The sequence below is a fragment of the Dendrobates tinctorius genome, unplaced genomic scaffold, assembly GCF_039654945.1.
Source record: "Dendrobates tinctorius isolate UK_male_01 unplaced genomic scaffold, ASM3965494v1 ptg000136l, whole genome shotgun sequence".
Lineage (NCBI taxonomy): Eukaryota > Metazoa > Chordata > Amphibia > Anura > Dendrobatidae > Dendrobates > Dendrobates tinctorius.
This window is the reverse complement of record NW_027361804.1, coordinates 2,663,855-2,685,586: the sequence shown is the minus strand read 5'-3', so window position 1 is coordinate 2,685,586 and position 21,732 is coordinate 2,663,855. Positions and strand designations below refer to the sequence as shown.

Here is a 21,732-nt window from a genome sequence, read left to right as displayed (position 1 = left end):
TAATTTCTGTAACTGTTTATAATTCACAGCACTGATTAGATGCTTTATTTATTGGAATTGTTACTAAGTTTCCTCTAAATAAAGATCAGAAAATTGGCACAAAATATTCTGAAAAGTAAAAAAATGAAAATGTAACGCTCCCAAAAAAATGTTACTTTAACCCTAAATTTTTCCTTTTCACAAAGGTAAGTGGAGAAAATGGACCATATTTGTTGTTTCAATGCACCAGAGTACATAGAACCCCATATGTGGGGGGGAAAACTACTGCTTGGGTGAACGGCAGAGCTCGGAAAGGAAGGAGCAGTTTTCACTGGAACAGATTGCGAATGATGTCACATTGGTAGAGCCCCTGGGGTGCCAAGACAGCAGAACCCCCCATAACTGAACACATTTTACAAACTACTCCATGAATTCATCTAGGGGTGCAGTGATCATATTGACAGCACAGAGTTGTCTCAATTTTATACCATTGGGCAGTGCAGAAAAAAAATTCTAATTTTACCAAAAAAAAAATTGGTTTTAGCCCCAGATTTTACATTTTCACACTGGTAAATGGGTAAAAATATCACCAAGATTTGTCCCACAATTTCTACTGAACGCGGCAATACTCAATATGTGGCTGTACAGTACTTCGCCATATGGAGAGACTCGGAGGGACGGAGCGCCATCTGCCTCATGGAGCGCAGATTTTCCTAGAATAGATTGCGGATTCCATAAAAAGAGCCCCTAATTGCTAGAAGAGCAGACTCACCCCCTCAAGTGACCCGATTTTGGAAATTACACCCCTATGGGAATTTATCTACAGGGGTAGTGATGATTTTACTCCATGGGTGTTATCCCAGGAACAAGCAGCAGTGAGTATTGCAAATCTGTCGCTGCAGTGACAAGTACACTATGTCCAGCCCGTGCTTCTAGAGACTTGCACCCATAAATTAGGTGAGCTCTCATCACTAAAGATTTGCCAAAAATGTGGACGCTACACATGGTTTAGGCACAATGGGGCTGAGAAGGGAGGGGGCATTCGGAAGCACAGAATTCCCTGATTTGGGGGGGGGGGGGGGGGGGGGGAGTCAGAGGAACCATAACGCTTTTCCAGACCCTTTGTGCCATCTGTAACGTGGAAGCCCTCTACTTCAGTGGGAACATTTTACATTATCCTGTGCTCTATGCTGAGCACTTACATCAAATCCCCGAGTGACGCGATTCAGATGAGACCCGCGAGAGATCCTTTCACTATGAGGGCAGCAGAGTTACTCTGGACTCCATCTGGCCTCTGTTTAGAAATGCACAAAACTGTGGGACGGCACAGTTATGCAAGGGCCCCCGCTACACGCTTCAATGTCCCAGCGATCCCACCAACGATCCGACGTGGATGAGATCGCTGGGACATAGATGATCGCTGGTGAGCTGTCACATAGGCAGACTCACCAGCGATCAGGACCAGCGAGCACGCTGGTATCCAGGGTAAACAGCGGGTAACTAAGCGCTAAGATACCCACTGTTTACCCTGGATACCCGCTCCCAGCGTCTGCTGTATGGCGCTGGGAGCTCGCTGACCGTTGGTCTCTCGCTGTCACACGCAGCGATGTGTGCTGCCCAGTGGGAGACCAACGATAGATTTATGGCCCAGACCATTAAGCAACGATAAACGATAAGCCAACTGATCGTTGCTACGTGTCACACGCAACGATGTCGTATCGACATCGCTGCAACGTCACCGTTCACAATATCGTTGCGTGTAACGGGGCCTTAAGTCTAAGACGACGGACTCTGCCGGATCACAGGTCAGACGGCATCCAAAGTGCCTCCATCTGCCTCATTATAGTGGATCTTCCATCGGGGGTTCTGTCTGAATCACGTATTTCAGAGATTTACAAGGAAACCCCAGTGTAAGCGCTCAACGCAGAGCGTAGGATAAATGTGCGCCGAGCCTTACTGCGATCTCTGGGATGCAGAATGGAAAAAAAATCAACCATAGGGGAAGAATTGGTTTCATTTATTTTTTACGCCGATCCTCGTGCAGTATAAGTGATTAGGCGACTTTATTCTTCGGGACGGTGCGATTACAGATTTATGTTTTTGGGCTTTTATGCAATAAAATTTTATAGAAAATAATCGTTTTTGCATCACCTTATTCTGAGAGCAGTAAGTTTCTTATTTCCCAGCTGATGGAGCTGTAGCTGTATGACTGCTTGTTATTTCTGGGAGAAGATGACGCTTTCAGAGATCTCATTTTTAGTTACATTCGACTTTTCAATCGTGTTTTATTCCACTTTCTGGGGGAACTATGATGAAAAAGCATAGTATGTGTCATGGTTTTATTCTTTTTTTACATTATTAACTGAATGGGTTATCACTGGGGTGACCGTTTTAGATCGGAGCTTTCCGGACGTATGTGTACTTTTGTTCATTCTTGTTTTTATATAAACTTACGGTACGTATTTATTGTTTTTTCTTTGCTTTTTCAAGTTTGGGATTTATTTTTTAAAAAAGTAAATCTTTTTCCCCCCTCTAGAGGACAACACAGGGTTAACATCATCGGGACCTGAGGCGACCAGGTTGGAGTGATGCCGCCGATGCAGAGCTAGCTTTCTGAACAGGAACCCCGACTTGTGGAGGATTCTGGGGGTCCCGAGCGCTGCGGACTTTGTCCAAGTGTTGGTGCCGCACAGAGCCCAGCAAGTGCCAACGTATATTTACCGCCGGTAAGGGGTTAATAGAAGTTCGGCAAAAGCAAATTAGAATAAAGCATTTAAATGTGTGAGATACAAAAAGGGGAACAAAAAGATAATCAACAAGTCCATGCAAGAGAAAAGGGACGCTGAAATGTACATAGGGAAGGCTTCTTTACAGCAAGAGCGGTAAAGACGCAGAGCAGTCAGTCCAAGCACTCGAGAACCTCACACCCAGACAGAAGTTTGGCCTCAGCAGTAAACTTTCTAGAGGCACCAACTGGTCAACATGATGATGTCTGCAGAGCTGAACTCACAGGTGATGGGACAAGAGATAATTATATAACTATCGTCTACATCTTACTCACTCAGTCACCTACATGTGATTAATTACTGCGGACTCTGATCCTGTCTCCACCCATAAATCACCAGACTGAAAGCTCAAGAGCCGGCTCCAAAAAAGCAGCGGGAAGCGGCCACAACAATGCGGGGGATCAGTTATGTTCACCGTGATTGTACTAGCAGAATAGTGAGTGCAGTTCTGGGGTATAATGCAGGAGGTAACTCAGGATCAGTAATGTAATGTATGTACACAGTGACTGCAGCAGCAGAATAGTGAGTGCAGCTCTGGAGTATAATACAGGATGTAACTCAGGATCAGTAATGTATGTACACAGTGACTGCACCAGCAGAATAGTGAGTGCAGCTCTGGAGTATAATACAGGATGTAACTCAGGATCAGTAATGTAATGTATGTACACAGTGACTGCACCAGCAGAATAGTGAGTGCAGCTCTGGGGTATAATACAGGATGTAACTCAGGATCAGTAATGTAATGTATGTACACAGTGACTGCACCAGCAGAATAATGATTGCAGCTCTGGGGTAAAATGCAGGACGTAGCTCAGGATTAGAGATGAGCGAACTTGTTCGTAAAACGTTTGTCAATCTCAAATTTGGCACGAACGTTGCACATTTGAATTCATGTTCGGATTGCCGAGCCTTTCCCCTAAAAATCGGCAAAAGTTTGGTAAATGTCCAAGTTCACCCCAAGGTTAACCCCTTCACGACCAATGACGCCACATAGGCGTCATGAAAACCTGTGCCATTATGACCAGTGACGCCTATGTGGCGTCATGACTTTAAAGCCCCCCTGCGGGTCGGGTTACCGGGGTCACTGAAAGGACACTCGACCCGCAGATACAGGAGGCTTTGTTCTTCACCATAGGGGGCGTGGCTTCACCCCCACGTGACTACGATCGCTCTGATTGGCTGTTAAAAGTGAAACAGCCAATCAGAGAGATAGTAATATTTCATCAATGAAAATTGATGAAATATTACAATCCAGCCATGTCCGACGCTGCTGTAGCATCGGACATGGCTGGTGACAGCGATCCGACCCCCCACCCGTTAACGGGGTGATCTGCCCCCCGTCACTGAATGACAGGGCTGCTGTCATCTGCTCCCCCCGCCTTCCGATCGCCCCCCCTCCCACCTCCCGGTACCTACCGAGTGACGCTATCGCTCCCGGTGTCCCGCGGTCTCGGACCATGGGCGCCGACATATTGGAAAACGGCGGGCGCATGCGCAGTGCGCCCGCCGGCCTCAGATTCCATTCATTTTGATCACTGTGATAAACTCACACAGTGATCAACATAGAATGGAAAGTAAATAAACCCCCCCTCTATCACCCCCATAGGAAGGAACAAATAATAAAATAAAGAAATTATTTTTATTTTTCCGCCAGGGTTGGAATTAGGGATGTGTTGGGGTTAGGGTTATGGTTAGGGTTGGATTTAGGGTTGGAGATAGAATTGAGGGGTTTCCACTATTTAGGCACATCAGGGGGTCTCCAAACGCGACATGGTGCAACCATTGATTCCAGCCAATTTTGCGTTCAAAAAGTCAAACGGTGCTCCCTCCCTTCCAAGCCCCGACGTGTGCCCAAACAGTGGTTTACCCCAACATATGGGGTATCAGCGTACTCAGGAAAAATTGCACGACAACTTTGGGGGTCTAATTTCTCCTGTTACCCTTGGGAAAATAAAAAATTGGGGCTAAAAAATTATTTTTGTGGAAAAAATTTTTTTTTTATTTTCACGTCTCTGCGTTATAAACTTCTGTGAAGCACTTGGGGGTTCAAAGTGCTCACCAGACATCTAGATAAGTTCCGTGGGGGGTCTAGTTTAAAAAAATGGGGTCACTTGTGGGGGGTTTCTACTATTTAGGCACATCAGGGGCTCTGGAAATGTAACGACGACCGCAGAACATTCCAAAGTCTGCATTTCAGAACGTCACTACTTCCCTTCCGAGCCCTGATGTGTGCTCACACAGTGGTTCCCCCCCACATATGGGGTACCAGCGTACTCATGACAAACTGGACAACAACTTTTTGGGTCCAATTTCTCCTGGTACCCTTGTGAAAATAAAAAATTGCGCACTAAAAAATAATTTGAGGAAAAAAAAATTTTTTTTATTTTCACGGCTCTGCGTTATAAACTTCTGTGAAGCACTTGGGGGTTCAAAGTGCTCACCACACATCTAGATAAGCTCCTTAGGGGGTCTAGTTTCCAAAATGGTGTCATTTGTGGGGGAGCTCCAATGTTTAGGCACATCAGGGGCTCTGCAAACACAACATGGCAACCGCTAAATATTCCAGCATATTTTCCATTCAAAAAAGTCAAATGGCGCTCCTTCCCTTCTGAGCCCTGCCGTGCGCCCAAACAGTGGTTTATGACCACATATGAGGCATCGGTGTACTCATGAGAAATTGCCCAACAAATTTTAGGATCCACTTTATCCTGTTGTCCATAGGAAAAATGAAAAAAATTGATGCTAAAAGAAAATTTTTGTTGGAAAAATTAAAATGTCCATTTTTTCCTTCCACGTTGCTTTAGTTCCTGTGAAGAACCTGAAGGGTTAATAATCTTCTTGAATGTAGTTTTGAGTAGCTTGAGGGGTGCAGTTTTTAAAATGGTGTCACTTTTGGGTATTTTCTGCCATCTAGACCCCTCAAAGTGGCTTTAAATGTGAGGTGGTCCCTAAAAAAAATGGTTTTGTAAATTTTGCTGTAAAAATGAGAAATCGCTGGTCAACTTTTAACCCTTATAACTCCCTAACAAAAAAATATTTTGTTTCCAAAATTGTGCTGATGTAAAGTAAACATGTGGGAAATGTTATTCAGTAACCACTTTGTGTCACATAACTCTCTAGTTTAACAGAATAAAAATTCAAAATTTGAGAATTGTGACATTTTCTAAATTTTCGCCAAATTTCTGATTTTTTTCACAAATAAACGCAAAAATTAATCGACCTAAATTTACCACTAACATGAAGCCCAATATGTCACGAAAAAAACAATCTCAGAATCGCTAGGATGCGTTGAAGCGTTCCTGAGTTATTACCTCATAAAGGGACACTGGTCAGAATTGCCAAAAATGGCCGGGTCATTAAGGTCAAAATAGGCTGCGTCATGAAGGGGTTAAGGGCTCTTTCAGACATCAGTGTTTACAGTAGCAGCACGAGTCGCAAAACGATCCGTGTGACACGTACCGGCACCTGGGAAGCAACGTGTGACACGTACCGGCACCTGGGAAGCAACGGTCAGGCAAAACTGACAGCTGCAGGCTGCAACCCCCGCAGCTATCAGCTTTATGTTGGCTGGATAACAAGAATAGCAGGGACCCTACGCTGCTTATCCAGTTATTTAAATAATTATTTTTGACAACCAGTCTTGCTAAAGCAGATAGCTGTGGCTGGTATTCTCAGGCTGGTAAAAGGCCATGGATATAGAATCCCCCCCCCCCCCCCCCCCCCAGAGAAAAGGCGCATCTAATAATTCTGCAGCTTTGCCTGGCCCTTACCACTTAGCATGTGGTGGTGGCAAGAGGGGTTCATATTTGTGAGGCGGCTGTCACCTTTGTATTGTCCGGTGACATCAAGCCCACGACTATAAGACACCTATCCATTATTAATCCTATAGTTATATTGTAAATAAACACACACCCAGAAAAAAATCCTAATTAAAATAATGACAGACTCCCTTAATGAACCTAAATTAACCCATGCTCACATCATCGCCCAGTCCACTGAAGCCAGTCTCCTGTAACAGAATAAAATAAACAATATTCCTCACCTGTCGAGAGAGAATATAATAATCCTTTTGTGCCACGATGGACCTACCTCTGCTACATCTAGATGGCAGGCTGTATGATTGCATGATGCGACTATACGGCCTGCCAACCAGCAGAGACACTGAGCAGCATGTTCTACAAGTGCTCAGTGTCTCGTGGTGTACTCCTATGACCTGACAGATTTCAACGCAAGCGCAGTTGGAAAAGTTTTAACGACGCTCGCGCTGACGTCAGTGAGTTGAACAGAGATCATTAGCTGTGAACTCCCAGGACCTTTCTGACGGCAACGCGAGCATGAGAACTTTCTCACGTCAGTCAGGTTATAGGAGTTCATGGCAAGACAGTGAGCAGCGGTAGTACACGCTGCTCAGTGTCTCTGCTGGATGGCTGGCCATATAGTTGCATCTTGCGACAATGCAGCCTGGCATCTAGATGCAGCAGAGCTAGACCCATCATGGGACAAATGATTATATTGTCAACAAACAGGTGAGGAATACTGCTGTTCATTATTTTAATTCTTTTTAAGGAGACATTGGCATCACAGGAATGGGCGATGACATGAGTATGGCTTAATTTAATTTAGATTCATTAAAGGAGTGTCACTATGTCAATCAAAGAACTTTATTTTATTTACAATGTAACTATACGATTAGTAATGGATAGGTGTCTAATAGAGGCCTCAACATTACTAAGCTGTGGGCTTGATGTCACCAGACAAAACAAAGGTGACATCCGCCTCACAAATATGAACACCACCACGGGGTAAGTGGTAAGAGCCAGGCAAATCAGCAGAATTATTAGATATGCCCTTTCTCTGGAGGGGGGGGGGGCAACTCTAGAGTATAACACAGGATATAACTCAGGATCAGTAATGTAATGTATATACACAGTGACTGCACCAGCAGAATAGTGAGTGCAGCTCTGGGGTATAATACAGGAGGTAACTCGGGATCAGTAATGTAATGTATGTACACAGTGACTGCACCAGCAGAATAGTGAGTGCAGCTCTGGAGTATAATACAGGATGTAACTCAGGATCAGTAATGTATATACAGTGACTGCACCAGCAGAATAGTGAGTGCAGCTCTGGAGTATAATACAGGATATAACTCAGGATCAGTAATGTAATGTATATACACAGTGACTGCACCAGCAGAATAGTGAGTGCAGCTCTGGAGTATAATACAGGATATAACTCAGGATCAGTAATGTAATGTATATACACAGTGACTGCACCAGCAGAATAGTGAGTGCAGCTCTGGGGTATAACATAGGATATAACTCAGGATCAGTAATGTAATGTACACAGTGACTGCACCAGCAGAATAGTGAGTGCAGCTATGGGGTATAACATAGGATATAACTCAGGATCAGTAATGTAATGTATGTACACAGTGACTGCACCAGCAGAATAGTGAGTGCAGCTCTGGAGTATAATACAGGATATAACTCAGGATCAGTAATGTAATGTATATACACAGTGACTGCACCAGCAGAATAGTGAGTGCAGCTCTGGGGTATAACATAGGATATAACTCAGGATCAGTAATGTAATGTATGTACACAGTGACTGCACCAGCAGAATAGTGAGTGCAGCTCTGGAGTATAATACAGGATATACGGTAACTCAGGATCAGTAATGTAATGTATATACACAGTGACTGCACCAGCAGAATAGTGAGTGCAGCTCTGGGGTATAACATAGGATATAACTCAGGATCAGTAATGTAATGTATGTACAAAGTGACTGCACCAGCAGAATAGTGAGTGCAGCTCTGGAGTATAACACAGGATGTAACTCAGGATCAGTAATGTATGTACACAGTGACTGCACCAGCAGAATAGTGAGTGCAGCTCTGGGGTATAATACAGGATGTAACTCAGGATTAGTAATTGTAATGTATGTACACAGTGACTGCACCAGCAGAATAGTGAGTGCAGCTCTGGAGTATAATACAGGATGTAACTCAGGATCAGTAATGTATGTACACAGTGACTGCACCAGCAGAATAGTGAGTGCAGCTCTGGAGTATAATACAGGATGTAACTCAGGATCAGTAATGTAATGTATGTACACAGTGACTGCACCAACAGAATAGTGAGTGCAGCTCTGGAGTATAATACAGGATGTAACTCAGGATCAGTAATGTAATGTATGTACACAGTGACCGCACCAGCAGAATAGTGAGCGCAGCTCTGGAGTATAATACAGGATGTAACTCAGGATCAGTAATGTATGTGCACAGTGACTGCACCAGCAGAATAGTGAGTGCAGCTCTGGGGTATAATACAGGATGTAACTCAGGATAAGTAATGTATGTACACAGTGACTGCACCAGCAGAATAGTGAGTGCAGCTCTGGAGTATAATACAGGATGTAACTCAGGATCAGTAATGTAATGTATGTACACAGTGACTGCACCAGCAGAATAGTGAGTGCAGCCCTGAGGTATAATACAGGATGTAACTCAGGATCAGTAATGTAATGTATGTACACAGTGACTGCACCAACAGAATAGTGAGTGCAGCTCTGGAGTATAATACAGGATGTAACTCAGGATCAGTAATGTAATGTATGTACACAGTGACCGCACCAGCAGAATAGTGAGCGCAGCTCTGGAGTATAATACAGGATGTAACTCAGGATCAGTAATGTATGTGCACAGTGACTGCACCAGCAGAATAGTGAGTGCAGCTCTGGGGTATAATACAGGATGTAACTCAGGATAAGTAATGTATGTACACAGTGACTGCACCAGCAGAATAGTGAGTGCAGCTCTGGAGTATAATACAGGATGTAACTCAGGATCAGTAATGTAATGTATGTACACAGTGACTGCACCAGCAGAATAGTGAGTGCAGCTCTGAGGTATAATACAGGATGTAACTCAGGATCAGTAATGTATGTACACAGTGACTGCACCAGCAGAATAGTGAGTGCAGCTCTGGGGTATAACATAGGATATAACTCAGGATCAGTAATGTATGTACACAGTGACTGCACCAGCAGAATAGTGAGTGCAGCTCTGGGGTATAATACAGGAGGTAACTCAGGATTAGTAATGTAATGTATGTACACAGTGACTGCACCAGCAGAATAGTGAGTGCAGCTCTGGAGTATAATACAGGATGTAACTCAGGATCAGTAATGTAATGTATGTACACAGTGACTGCACCAGCAGAATAGTGAGTGCAGCTCTGGGGTATAATACAGGATGTAACTCAGGATCAGTAATGTATGTACACAGTGACTGCACCAGCAGAATAGTGAGTGCAGCTCTGGGGTATAACATAGGATATAACTCAGGATCAGTAATGTATGTACACAGTGACTGCACCAGCAGAATAGTGAGTGCAGCTCTGGGGTATAATACAGGAGGTAACTCAAGATTGGTCAACACTGACTCAATTTACAGCTGTCCGTCCGCTATTAGAGTACTAGGTAAGGGTGTGTGCACATGGTGCGGATTTTGCTGCGGATCCGCAACCAAGGTACAGTACAATGTTAACCAATGGATTTTAAAAACCGCAGTGCACATGGTGTGGTTTTAAATCCGCAGCATGTCAATTTTTTGCGGATTCTGCTGAGGTTTGACACCTGCTCCATTGTACAGGTGTCAAAATGCAGGGGCAAACCGCAGGCAAATCTGCAGGTCATTTTACCTGCGAGTTTACCTGCAAATCCGCGCGGAAAAATCCGCAGCTGAATCCGCACTGTGTGCAATCACCCTAAAGCCCTCATCACACACAGCGGGATCGCTAGCGATATCGCTAAAGCGACAACGATTTTGTGACGCAACAGCAGCAGCGATCTCGCCTAGTGTGACACGCGGCAACGACCGGCTCCCTGCTGCGATGTCGCTGATCGTGCTCGAACGTTCAGGATCATTGTTTGATCGCTGGCGTCCCGCTGGCCGGCGTGCATCGCTGTGGTTGACGCCCCTTATCAGCGTCGAGCGACCTTGTTGGCGACTCCGAACTCTGCAACGTAGGCGTGATAAAACTTTTTCTTTGCAACGCCCCCTCTGCTCCGATTGGTGGCCGCAACAGCGACTTCGTCATAAAAGACGCCGTAGCATCGCTCCCATTCCACTGTTCCTGAGCGCTGTGGAGAGCTGGTATACCTGCTGCGATTTTTCATGAAGTGGTCGCAGTAGTGGCCACCAATCGGAGCAGAGGGGCGTTGTAAAATACATCGCCCAATAAGATAATGAGAGCGCAGCTGTGGCCACCAATCGGTGCGGAGGGTGTGGAAAAGGTAGCGCTGAAGGACGCCTATTCAAAGTCGGAATCGTTACAATAGACAGTGTGTGACAAGGTCCCAGCGATCGCCGGGGTCGGTAGTAACATCGGCCTGTATCGGACTGCTTACTAGCGACGCACCAACGATCTTAGCCAGATCGCACCGTTGTCGGGATCGTTGGTGCGTCGCTACGTGTAACGGGACCCTAAGTTCGAAGAGAATATTTAGGGAAAACAATTGCTGGACTGCACACAAAACACAAGTACATTGTACAGGCAAATTCTACTGAAACAATGAAGCAGACACTTTTCAAGGCTGATTTGCAAATACGACTGACACGTCTATTAATCCACTTAGGAAAAAAAAGACACCAAAAACTAAGTTCGGCTTTGTTTGCGCTTTGGGATGTAAAAAGTTTGACACTTTTTTTAAGTCGGCTGATAGGAACTGAAGGAGTTAAATTGAGTTCTGTCTATGTTGCATTCTCTTGTTTAAAACCTTATCTGTTCTTCGAGGAGATGTCTCAGACATCTCCCTTGTGAACCAAGGTCAAATACCTCTGCTTTTTCGCCTAAATGACTTTCTTTGTCTAAAACAAGTTGTAAAATCATTTGTACTGCGCATGTCTGTAAAATGTTTAAATTCTTTACTATAAAAGACGGAAGCCTAACTGATAAGCCAGAGGCGTCTTGGCAGGCATCCCGAGTGGTATTATACAGCTGGTGTCTGTGTTATCCTTCTCGACGGAGCAATTGATTAGAGACATATGGTGCTTCACACCCAAGAACATCGGTCCTTCAGATGAAAGAGTAATCTGAGGGATCCCGACAGTTTCCTGGCGCCCGAAACAGGGACCTGATATAGGCACCTCTCCAAGACTACCCGATCTACAGACCACTCCAGTTACTGATGAAATTGTGAACAGCAGACCTAAACACCTGGCCAGGTAAGAGATCAATTTTTCTCTTCTCTGCTCTTCATAATCTATCATTATAACTAAGGTCCGTATAAAGGGGAATCTAGTAGAGGAGGGGGCCGTAAAATCAGGTCCATATAAGAACTCTGAGGAAATCGGGTGTGACACGCATATGTAATTTCTGCTCGAATGAGAGGTTACTGTAGGTTCTGTGTGTGCACAGCTATTTTTAGAAAAAGAGCTGATGCAAATCAAAATGGGAGAGGTCTGACATTACGGAATATAAGGCTGGGTGAACAGTTCATACTGCGCAACCCGGACGGACAAGTTTTTCACAATAGACGGTTCCGCACTAGGAATAGAGGAGGTTGTTGAATGGCTACTTTGATTTGAAAGGTTGTGGAAAGTAGAAAAATAAGCTGCACAGTAGGTATTCGTTCAAAGAGTGGTGATATTGCCTAACTGGGTCATGTGACAGCGTCCTTTCGGGGAGGTCACCGCCTAAGCTTAAATCAACACCCTTTACGAATAAACCTTGTGACAGATAAGAGTGTGACCGAATGAGCACAGGACCGTGAAATGAGCCTGTGACAGGATATGACTGAAGAACCCCAGTAGATGGACACTTTATTTACAATCCTGTGTGTTGTGGGAGTATTTCTGTTCGGATGCTACATAGCATATAAGTACACGAAACACGTAGTACACCGAGGAACAGACACTCCATTTAGCCTGTTAGCACCTTAGGAAGAAGGTAACGAGGTATAGTAGAGCCTAGTCTTGAGCTTACCCAATACACCACCTAAGGCAGGGGACTAACAGGAAGACAACAAGAGAGACAGGATAAGAATAAAAGATAAGATGGGGAACAGTCAGGGAAAGATACCTGAAGAAGGAAATCGGTTATGTGATATAATTGAGGATAGATATGGAAGTAGTGCAGCAAAGAACCTGGAAAAAGTATTAATCAAATCCAAAGTGCAAGATAGGCAGGCTGTGTGAATCCTTGTATATATGTCTATGAGAACCTCTGAATAAGATGAGAGATGTGTAATTGAGTAAAAAAAAAAAAAAAAAATCAGTGAATGAGCACGTATGAATGAATCATCACACATCATTTTTGTGTCAAGAGATTTGTGACCTTTCTAGTTGTGGTGGAATCCCGGACAGATGCGTTATAGATATTTCAAATCTACATCTGAGACTGAATGAATTGAGTAATGATATAGTTCGTGTTATATGTGGCATTACATTGTAAAGTTTCCTGAATGCATTTGGCCAGAAAAAGGGCAAGGCATGGTTAATCTCATTATACAGTTATCTGCCCTTACAGTGAAATCCCGTGATTTTGAGTTTCTTTGTAGAAATTGATTTTGATAAGTCTAAAGAACTACAGAATTCTGTGAAGGACGACGCTGCATTCTGATGGGAGGGGGGAATGATACCGCTGCGTAGTTTTTCTTCTCCCTTCGCTCTTATCTCTGCTGAGTGTGAGCTGTGCTCAAAATTCTCTGTAATTCTATCCGTAAGGTACAAGCTGAAAGATTTGTGCATTTTAAAGCAACAGTACTTAATTGAAGATTGGAAGTTAAAAGTAAGATTTGGTGCCTAATTTAGAAGGGAATTGTAAGTGATTGCTTGGTCATTAATGTGTTTGAACCTGCTTCTAGTTGTGTGATTGATTTGTATAGCAAATTGTGTCAAATTACAAGAGACAGAGAAGGAAGGAAGCAGTAAAACAAGTGGGACAAATATTGAAAAAGGCAAAAATACCAGAGTGTGAATGTTTGGATGTACAAAAAGGCACAGACAAGGGAAGAAAATAGCAAGTGAATAAATGATGCTTGAGAATGTGCAGCAGTATGAAAGGTGTATTATGAATGTTTGATTGACAAAGTGTAACCAGAGACCCAGACAAAATAGATGGACTTGTAAACACTGTGGTCAGACTCAGACAAACCCAGACTGAATAGCTACTTGTGTGACCTGTGCTACTGACCTAAGAGAATTGCACTAAATCCTATCCAGACAAGATCATAAGAAGCTGACATAATAGTGTGGATAGTGGATAGTAGGGACATTGGCCCTTGAGGAGTAAGCTGACAGTAGACATCAGACGGCCAACCCCAGCAGGACCTAGAAGTGTGACTAGAATAAGAAAGATGCAGGTGTATTATCCCTGGAGCCCCTCTGACCAGCTAGCTTTGCTGAAGCAGCTGCCTGCCCCTGAGGACCAACCATTCCCGTTTTACAGACACACAGATGTGACAAAGAATCAGGCTTGGGGCATGGATGATAAATCTGCACGATCTGGGGAGACGTACTGTGAGTCACTAAGACAATGGGCTGCAGTGGAACAATCAGAGCAGTCTGTACTCCTGACTAATGTGACACAGCAAAGAGGAGAGAGAGTAGAGATATACCTTGGACGGTTACAGCTGAAATGGGCAGACATGGGGTACATTTGCATAAACCCACTTGATGTTAGAATACTGGTGAATGCATTCATTGACGGTATGAACAAAGACTTACGAGACGCAGTACAGACAGCCAGACCTGAATGGAGACATGTAGATCCGAAAGACCTCCTTAAGGTAGCTAAAGAAATTGAGCAAACAAGGACAATAAAACGACCTGTCATGTATGCTGGAGCACAAGGAAAAAAGTGGAGAAGTAATAGGAAAGGCATGTGAGATGACACTGACGTTTCTTATGACAATCTATTCCCCACATGACATCCATGCCATACTCCTACAAGTTCAACCAAAACATCTGTCTATGGCCAGACAGCTCCGACTTGAGTGTGCTCTACTAATTCCTGAGTATGTCACTCCTCAAAAGATGTAACGTTCTGAATCCAGCCACCCTCCTGCCTGTGGATTCAGAAAAGGGGGAATTGGTGACCGTATTGGCAAGTGAGGAAGGATACTTTGACATGACGCATGAACATGTCTGCATAGAACTGATGAGTCAGGAGACAGTTGGGTTTGCACACATTCATGAAAAACCTGTTCCTAATGCAGACTTTGAGTTTCTTTTTTGTAGATGGCCCCAGATACCACCAGGATGGACGATTCTACACTGGGTATGCAGTAGTATCCTCACATGAGGTAATCCGAGCGGAACCACTCTCTCCTCACATGTCGGCGCAGGAGGCAGAGTTGAAGGCACTCACTGAGGCGTGTAGAGCCGCTGCAGGTAAAGTCGCTAATATTTTCACAGATTCGAAGCCCATTAAAAATGCAGAGCTGGTGAAACAATTGATGGAGGCATTGATGTTACCAGTCCAGGTTGGCATTGTCAAGGTAAAAGCACACACAAAGGTGACTCCGTGGAGGTAGAGGGCAATAGAAGGGCGAACGAGGCTGCTAAAATAGCACAAGGCGGCCTAGAGAGAGCAGTGGACGGTGGCGGGGAGTCAGCGTATTCCAGCCACATTGGGTCTAGATGTCCTGAAATCCCTCCAGCAAAAGGCTGCCCAAACAGAGAAGGTACACCGAGGGAGACTGGGAGCTGAGCTGAACTCAAATGGAGTATGGGAGAATAAGGATAAAATGTGCCCACCAAAGTCCCTGTTCCCAATCATGGCGCAAGCAGCACATGGCCCCAATCACACCTCAAAAAGTCACATGTGTGCCATGGTAGATGCCTTCTGGATCGCTCCTGGCTTCAGTTGCGCAGCCGCGAAACTTGTACAATCATGCCTCATCTGTGCACAGCACAACCCAGGTAAAACAGTAAAAGTCCCTAAGAAAGCGACACCTAGGCCTCTCTACCCGTTTCAGAGACGGCAGATTGACGACATACAGCTACCAAGGTAGGAGTGTATGCAAATATCCTAGTATGTGTAGATCTCTTCTCTGGATGGCCAGAGGCCTACCCGGTGAAAACGGCTACAGCTCGAGCCACTGCAAAGAAACTGGTGATGGAACTAGTACCACGATTCGGTGTCCCTGAAACAATTGAATCAGACAGAGATCCAGATAGTGTGGAAGGAACTCACTGTCTACAACCTGGTGATTACGTATATGTCAAGAAACACTCCAGAAAGACCCTTGAACCCCAATATCAAGGACCTTACCAAGTACTCCTGACAACGCCTACTTCTGTTAAGTTGGAAGGACGACCAACCTGGATCCACGCATCACATTGCAAACTAGCCACAGGAATTAACAAAGCATAAGAGTGCATAATGTTTTGGTTTGGTTTTGTTGCATTATCTGTAATAATGGTAGCTGCGTGGGACAATCTAAATTCTCCAATGTCCTTGAATAATAAGTTTATACAACATCAGGAAAAAATACTAAATGATTGGTCAAAAGACACTCAGTCTCCAGCAGATTGCTGGATCTGCACACATTCACCAGTATCAGCCACTAGTATTCCGTTCCTTGTTATTCCTGTGCCACCCGAGGAATTATTTGCCTGGACCAGTTGTTCTGATACACTCGCTAATAATGCCACAAATAATGTGAAGTTATGGAACACAACTGTTGGAATACCTATTGTGGGATGGGTAGGATACCCTTGGTGGCAGGGTAATCTTTCAGGAAGTAATACATACCTTCAATATCTGGCATATAAAGGGGGGGCTTGGGTACCCAGGAATAGAACTCGATTAACCTACCTGGGGCAAATTCCAATGTATGGCCTACAAGTTAGTTTTAATGTAACTTCCCACTCTACTGATGCCTTCAAACCAATACTGCTAGAAAGAAGGTTGCATAACACGTCCTGGGAGTATTCCAATTTATTTCCCCAGGGCAATAATGAAACTTGTATTAATATTTCAGGTAATATACCTTGCAACGAGTCATCTGGATATGAGAAAGGAACTCCCACCTGTGGAAATCCCGATGTAGGGTATTGTAGCCCTTTACAATGCATATAAATGGTTGCCAGTAGGGGTAAAAGGTGCTTGTACTCTGGGTCGTTTGACTCCAGCTACCTTTGTTATTCCGAATGACCAGTTGAGTACTCAGAGCATACCTAAACACACGTTGTACAAAAGAGCTGCTGACAATACACCTCGCCTCTCTGGGAGACCACATATAGTGCAGATGAGTGTGGCTAATAAAATTGTCAGCTCTATTTTTATTTATCCTATGATTACTCAAATGTGGGATAAATTAGTCAGGGCTACAGATTACTTAGATGACCAAATATGGGATATATTGGATATATTGAACACCACCGTTGCTGTCCAAAATCATTGTTGTTTGTATCTTCGTAATATATGTGCTATTGAAACTTGTTTTTTGGTGTATCTCTGTATGCAAGAAAAGATGTAGAAATAGATAAGGAAGTTTGACTGTAAACAACAAGAATTTAACTATTATTCCTTTGAGTCCTAGATTGACATCTCATTTCTGGCATGAAGGAGCGTACTCTTGCAATGATGGACGTGGCTTCAGTATCTGGGGGATGGAGAAGGTAGAAGACCTGTCTCCCTTGGGCAACCCGTCGGCCTGGGATAGTACCTGGTGAACGAGCCACTATCCGCTGTTGTTGCAGGATCCAGTGTTCCAGATTGTGGAAAATGAAGATGTCAAAGGGGGGAATGATAGGAACTGAAGGAGTTAAATTGAGTTCTGTCTATGTTGCATTCTCTTGTTTAAAACCTTATCTGTTCTTCGAGGAGATGTCTCAGACATCTCCCTTGTGAACCAAGGTCAAATACCTCTGCTTTTTCGCCTAAATGACTTTCTTTGTCTAAAACAAGTTGTAAAATCATTTGTACTGCGCATGTCTGTAAAATGTTTAAATTCTTTACTATAAAAGACGGAAGCCTAACTGATAAGCCAGAGGCGTCTTGGCAGGCATCCCGAGTGGTATTATACAGCTGGTGTCTGTGTTATCCTTCTCGACGGAGCAATTGATTAGAGACATATGGTGCTTCACACCCAAGAACATCGGTCCTTCAGATGAAAGAGTAATCTGAGGGATCCCGACACGGCCTTGGGGGTAATAGTCTTGTACAGCTTCTTCCAGCTCTGCTGCTCACTGGACATTTGCTGCCCAGCATGAGATACACAATGCCGAAGAGGAGAAGCAGAGATAACAGGAAGGCCCCAAGTCCCCCCCAAGGGGTCACACAGGAGTCAAGGGCCCCTCAAGTCCCCCCAAGGGGTCACACAGAAGTCAAGGGCCCCTCAAGTCCCCCCAAGGGGTCACACAGGAGTCAAGGGCCCCTCAAGTCCCCCCAGGGGGTCACACAGGAGTCAAGGGCCCCTCAAGTCCCCCCAGGGGGTCACACAGGAGTCAAGGGCCCCTCAAGTCCCCCCAGGGGGTCACACAGGAGCAAGGGCCCCTCAAGTCCCCCCAGGGGGGGGGGGTCACACAGGAGTCAAGGGCTCCTCAAGTCCCCCCAGGGGGTCACACAGGAGCAAGGGCCCCTCAAGTCCCCCCCGGGGGGGGGGTCACACAGGAGTCAAGGGCTCCTCAAGTCCCAGCAGGGGGTCACACAGGAGCAAGGGCCCCTCAAGTCCCCCCCGGGGGGGTCACACAGGAGTCAAGGGCCCCTCAAGTCCCCCCCGGGGGGGTCACACAGGAGTCAAGGGCCCCTCAAGTCCCCCCAGGGGGTCACACATGAGTCAAGGGCCCCTCAAGTCCCCCCAGGGGGTCACACATGAGTCAAGGGCCCCTCAAGTCCCCCCAGGGGGTCACACATGAGCAAGGGCCCCTCAAGTCCCCCCAGGGGGTCACACAGGAGCAAGGGCCCCTCTAGTCCCCCCAGGGGGTCACACAGGAGTCAAGGGCCCCTCTAGTCCCCCCAGGGGGTCACACAGGAGTCAAGGGCCCCTCAAGTCCTCACAGGGGGTCACACGAGCAAGGGCCCCTCAAGTTCCCCCCGGGGGGGTCACACAGGAGTCAAGGGCCCCTCAAGTCCCCCCCGGGGGGGGTCACACAGGAGTCAAGGGCCCCTCAAGTCCCCCCAGGGGGTCACACAGGAGTCAAGGGCCCCTCAAGTCCCCCCAGGGGGGTCACACAGGAGTCAAGGGCCCCTCAAGTCCCAGCAGGGGGTCACACAGGAGCAAGGGCCCCTCTAGTCCCCCCAGGGGGTCACACAGGACTCAAGGGCCCTTCAAGTCCCCCCAGGGGGTCACACAGGAGTCAAGGGCCCCTCATGTCCCAGCAGGGGGTCACACAGGAGCAAGGGCCCCTCAAGTCCCCCCAGGGGGTCACACAGGAGTCAAGGGCCCCTCAAGTCCCCCCAGGGGGTCACACAGGAGTCAAGGGCCCCTCAAGTCCTCACAGGGGGACACACAGGAGTCAAGGGCCCCTCAAGTCCTCACAGGGGGTCACACAGGAGCAAGGGCCCCTCAAGTCCTCACAGGGGGTCACACAGGAGCAAGGGCCCCTCAAGTCCTCACAGGGGGTCACACAGGAACAAGGGCTCTTAGGGGAAGATCAGGGATAAAGTTTTTGGGGTTTTTTTCTAAATCCTCCATTCAATTAAATAGAGATGGGCCTCTTTGCTTAGCACCATGTTTATGGTCTGTACAAGCGGGTGTGGCTCTCAGGGTAGACACGCCCCTAAAAAACCCCCGTGAGACACCCCCTTAGTACATGGCGCTAATTAAAAAGACACGTCTCTGAAATGGATGGAGGATTAAAAAAAAAAAAAAATTCTCATCAAACTTCACAAATTCAGACGGGTGTCATTAATCCAAGCACTACAACAGACCAAGACCTCGCACAGCTGGGAGCTCCTGACTATGTATCAGTGCAGCTGAGAGTCATCAGCCTGGAGCCCAGGACTGCCTGCACCGATACATTGTAACACCCCCCAGGTGAAAACAAGGTTACCCTCATGGACAGCAAGAGACATGAGAAGAACTGAAACAAAGTATCAAACAACTACAGAAATGTTATAAAATCCTTTCCTTCCACAAAACATTATTACACTGTGATGTCACTGACACCGGGGGTCACTGATTATGGGGCAGCTGGGACTTATAGGTTCATAGTATTTTGGGGCATGAAATGGGGCTGGTGGAGTTTTGGGGCACCAGTATGAGGTCACTTCAGACTATGGACGCCCGAGTAGGTGGAGAGGGGAAGAGTTCACATCAATCAGGCGCGGGGGGCAGAATTTGGGGATTGGCGTCTTCAGGTATCCGGGACATTTCGGGGTCCGATCTACCGCAGAGAATACAGCTATAAGGACCAGAAATCTCTTTCCCCCCCCCCCTCGCCTTCTTCCAAGAACTTGGGGGGGGGCTCCAGACACGGGGCCGTATACACTGAGGGGGCCGCCACACACGGGGCCGTATACACTGAGGGGGCCGCCACACACGGGGCCGTATACACTGAGGGGGCCGCCACACACGGGGCCGTATACACTGAGGGGGGGGCTCTCTATATTCCGGTCGGGGGGGGGGGGATCTCTATATTCCGGTCGGGGGGGGGGGATCTCTATATTCCGGTCGGGGGGGGGGGGATCTCTATATTCCGGTCGGGGGGGGGGGGATCTCTATATTCCGGTCGGGGGGGGGGGGACCTCTATATTCCGGTCGGGGGGGGGGGGACCTCTATATTCCGGTCGGGGGGGGGGGGACCTCTATATTCCGGTCGGGGGGGGGGCTCTCTATATTCCGGTCGGGGGGGGGCTCTCTATATTCCGGTCGGGGGGGGGCTCTCTATATTCCGGTCGGGGGGGATCTCTATATTCCGGTCGGGGGGGATCTCTATATTCCGGTCGGGGGGGATCTCTATATTCCGGTCGGGCCGCTCTCTATATTCCGGTCGGGGGGGGGCTCTCTATATTCCGGTCGGGGGGGGGGGATCTCTATATTCCGGTCGGGGGGGGGCTCTCTATATTCCGGTCGGGGGGGGGGGATCTCTATATTCCGGTCGGGCCGATCTCTATATTCCGGTCGGGCCGATCTCTATATTCCGGTCGGGCCGCTCTCTATATTCCGGTCGGGGGGGGGCTCTCTATATTCCGGTCGGGGGGGGGCTCTCTATATTCCGGTCGGGCCGCTCTCCCGTCCTCCTCCTCCTCCCCGCACTCACCCTGCACGGTGGCGGAGCTCGGGGCCCCCGGTTGGGCCGCGCCGGGCCCCGTGGAGGCCGGCAGGCTGATGTAGCGGCTGGGGCCCGGCAGGCAGCGCAGGCACACGGAGTGCAGGCAGGGCAGCAGGCGCGGGCTCCGGCTCTGGATGTTGGCCCGGCACACGCTGCACGTCTCCAGCAGGCTGAGGGCCGCCCTCTCCCCGCTCCGCTCCTCCGGTCCCGGCCGGCTCTCCGCTTCGTTCTCCGGGGGCGGCGGAGGCACCGCCTGAGTGGAGGCCGCGGCCCCCTCCATGCTCGCAGGCCTCGGACTTTCCTGGGCCTCACCGCCGCGGCTCACGGCCTCCTCACATCCGACACGAACCGCGACCCGACGCAGACTGAGCGCCCGAGCCGGGCCCGCCTCCCCGCGGCAGCTACCACTCCGCCCGCAGCGGGGTCCGAGGGAAACCACTGGAACAACGAGGCTCCCGCGCCGCTCTGCGCTCCCGGGATCTCCCCGCGCAGTGGTACAGTCCGAAATGTAATGTGATTTTTCTCATTCCCCTTCCAACAAGAGAGCGAGCTCCGAAGCCACGCCCAAAGCCACGCCCCCAGCGCGGTGCCCAATGAAAAAACGGTAATGAATAATAAATTAAGTGGGCGGGGCCTCTCATGAATATTAAGCGCAGACCTGCCCGGCATGTAGATGAGGCAGCGGGGGCACTGTGCTGCCCCGGGCGGAGAACAAAAGAGAAGGGTCTGCCCGGGGGG

General features: G+C 47.4%; 1 protein-coding gene across 3 annotated transcripts in view; it reads right to left on the bottom strand.

The window, feature by feature from the left end:
* Positions 1-21,507, bottom strand: part of TRIM24 (tripartite motif containing 24) — a 43,306-nt gene extending 21,799 nt beyond the window's left edge. For all 3 annotated transcript variants that reach the window (XM_073544025.1, XM_073544026.1, XM_073544027.1), the window contains exon 1: positions 20,983-21,507. In XM_073544025.1, the coding sequence (XP_073400126.1) occupies positions 20,983-21,274 (292 nt within the window). In that variant the 5' untranslated portion in view covers positions 21,275-21,507. The remainder of the gene's footprint in view (positions 1-20,982) is intronic.
* Positions 21,508-21,732: the final 225 nt, after the last annotated feature.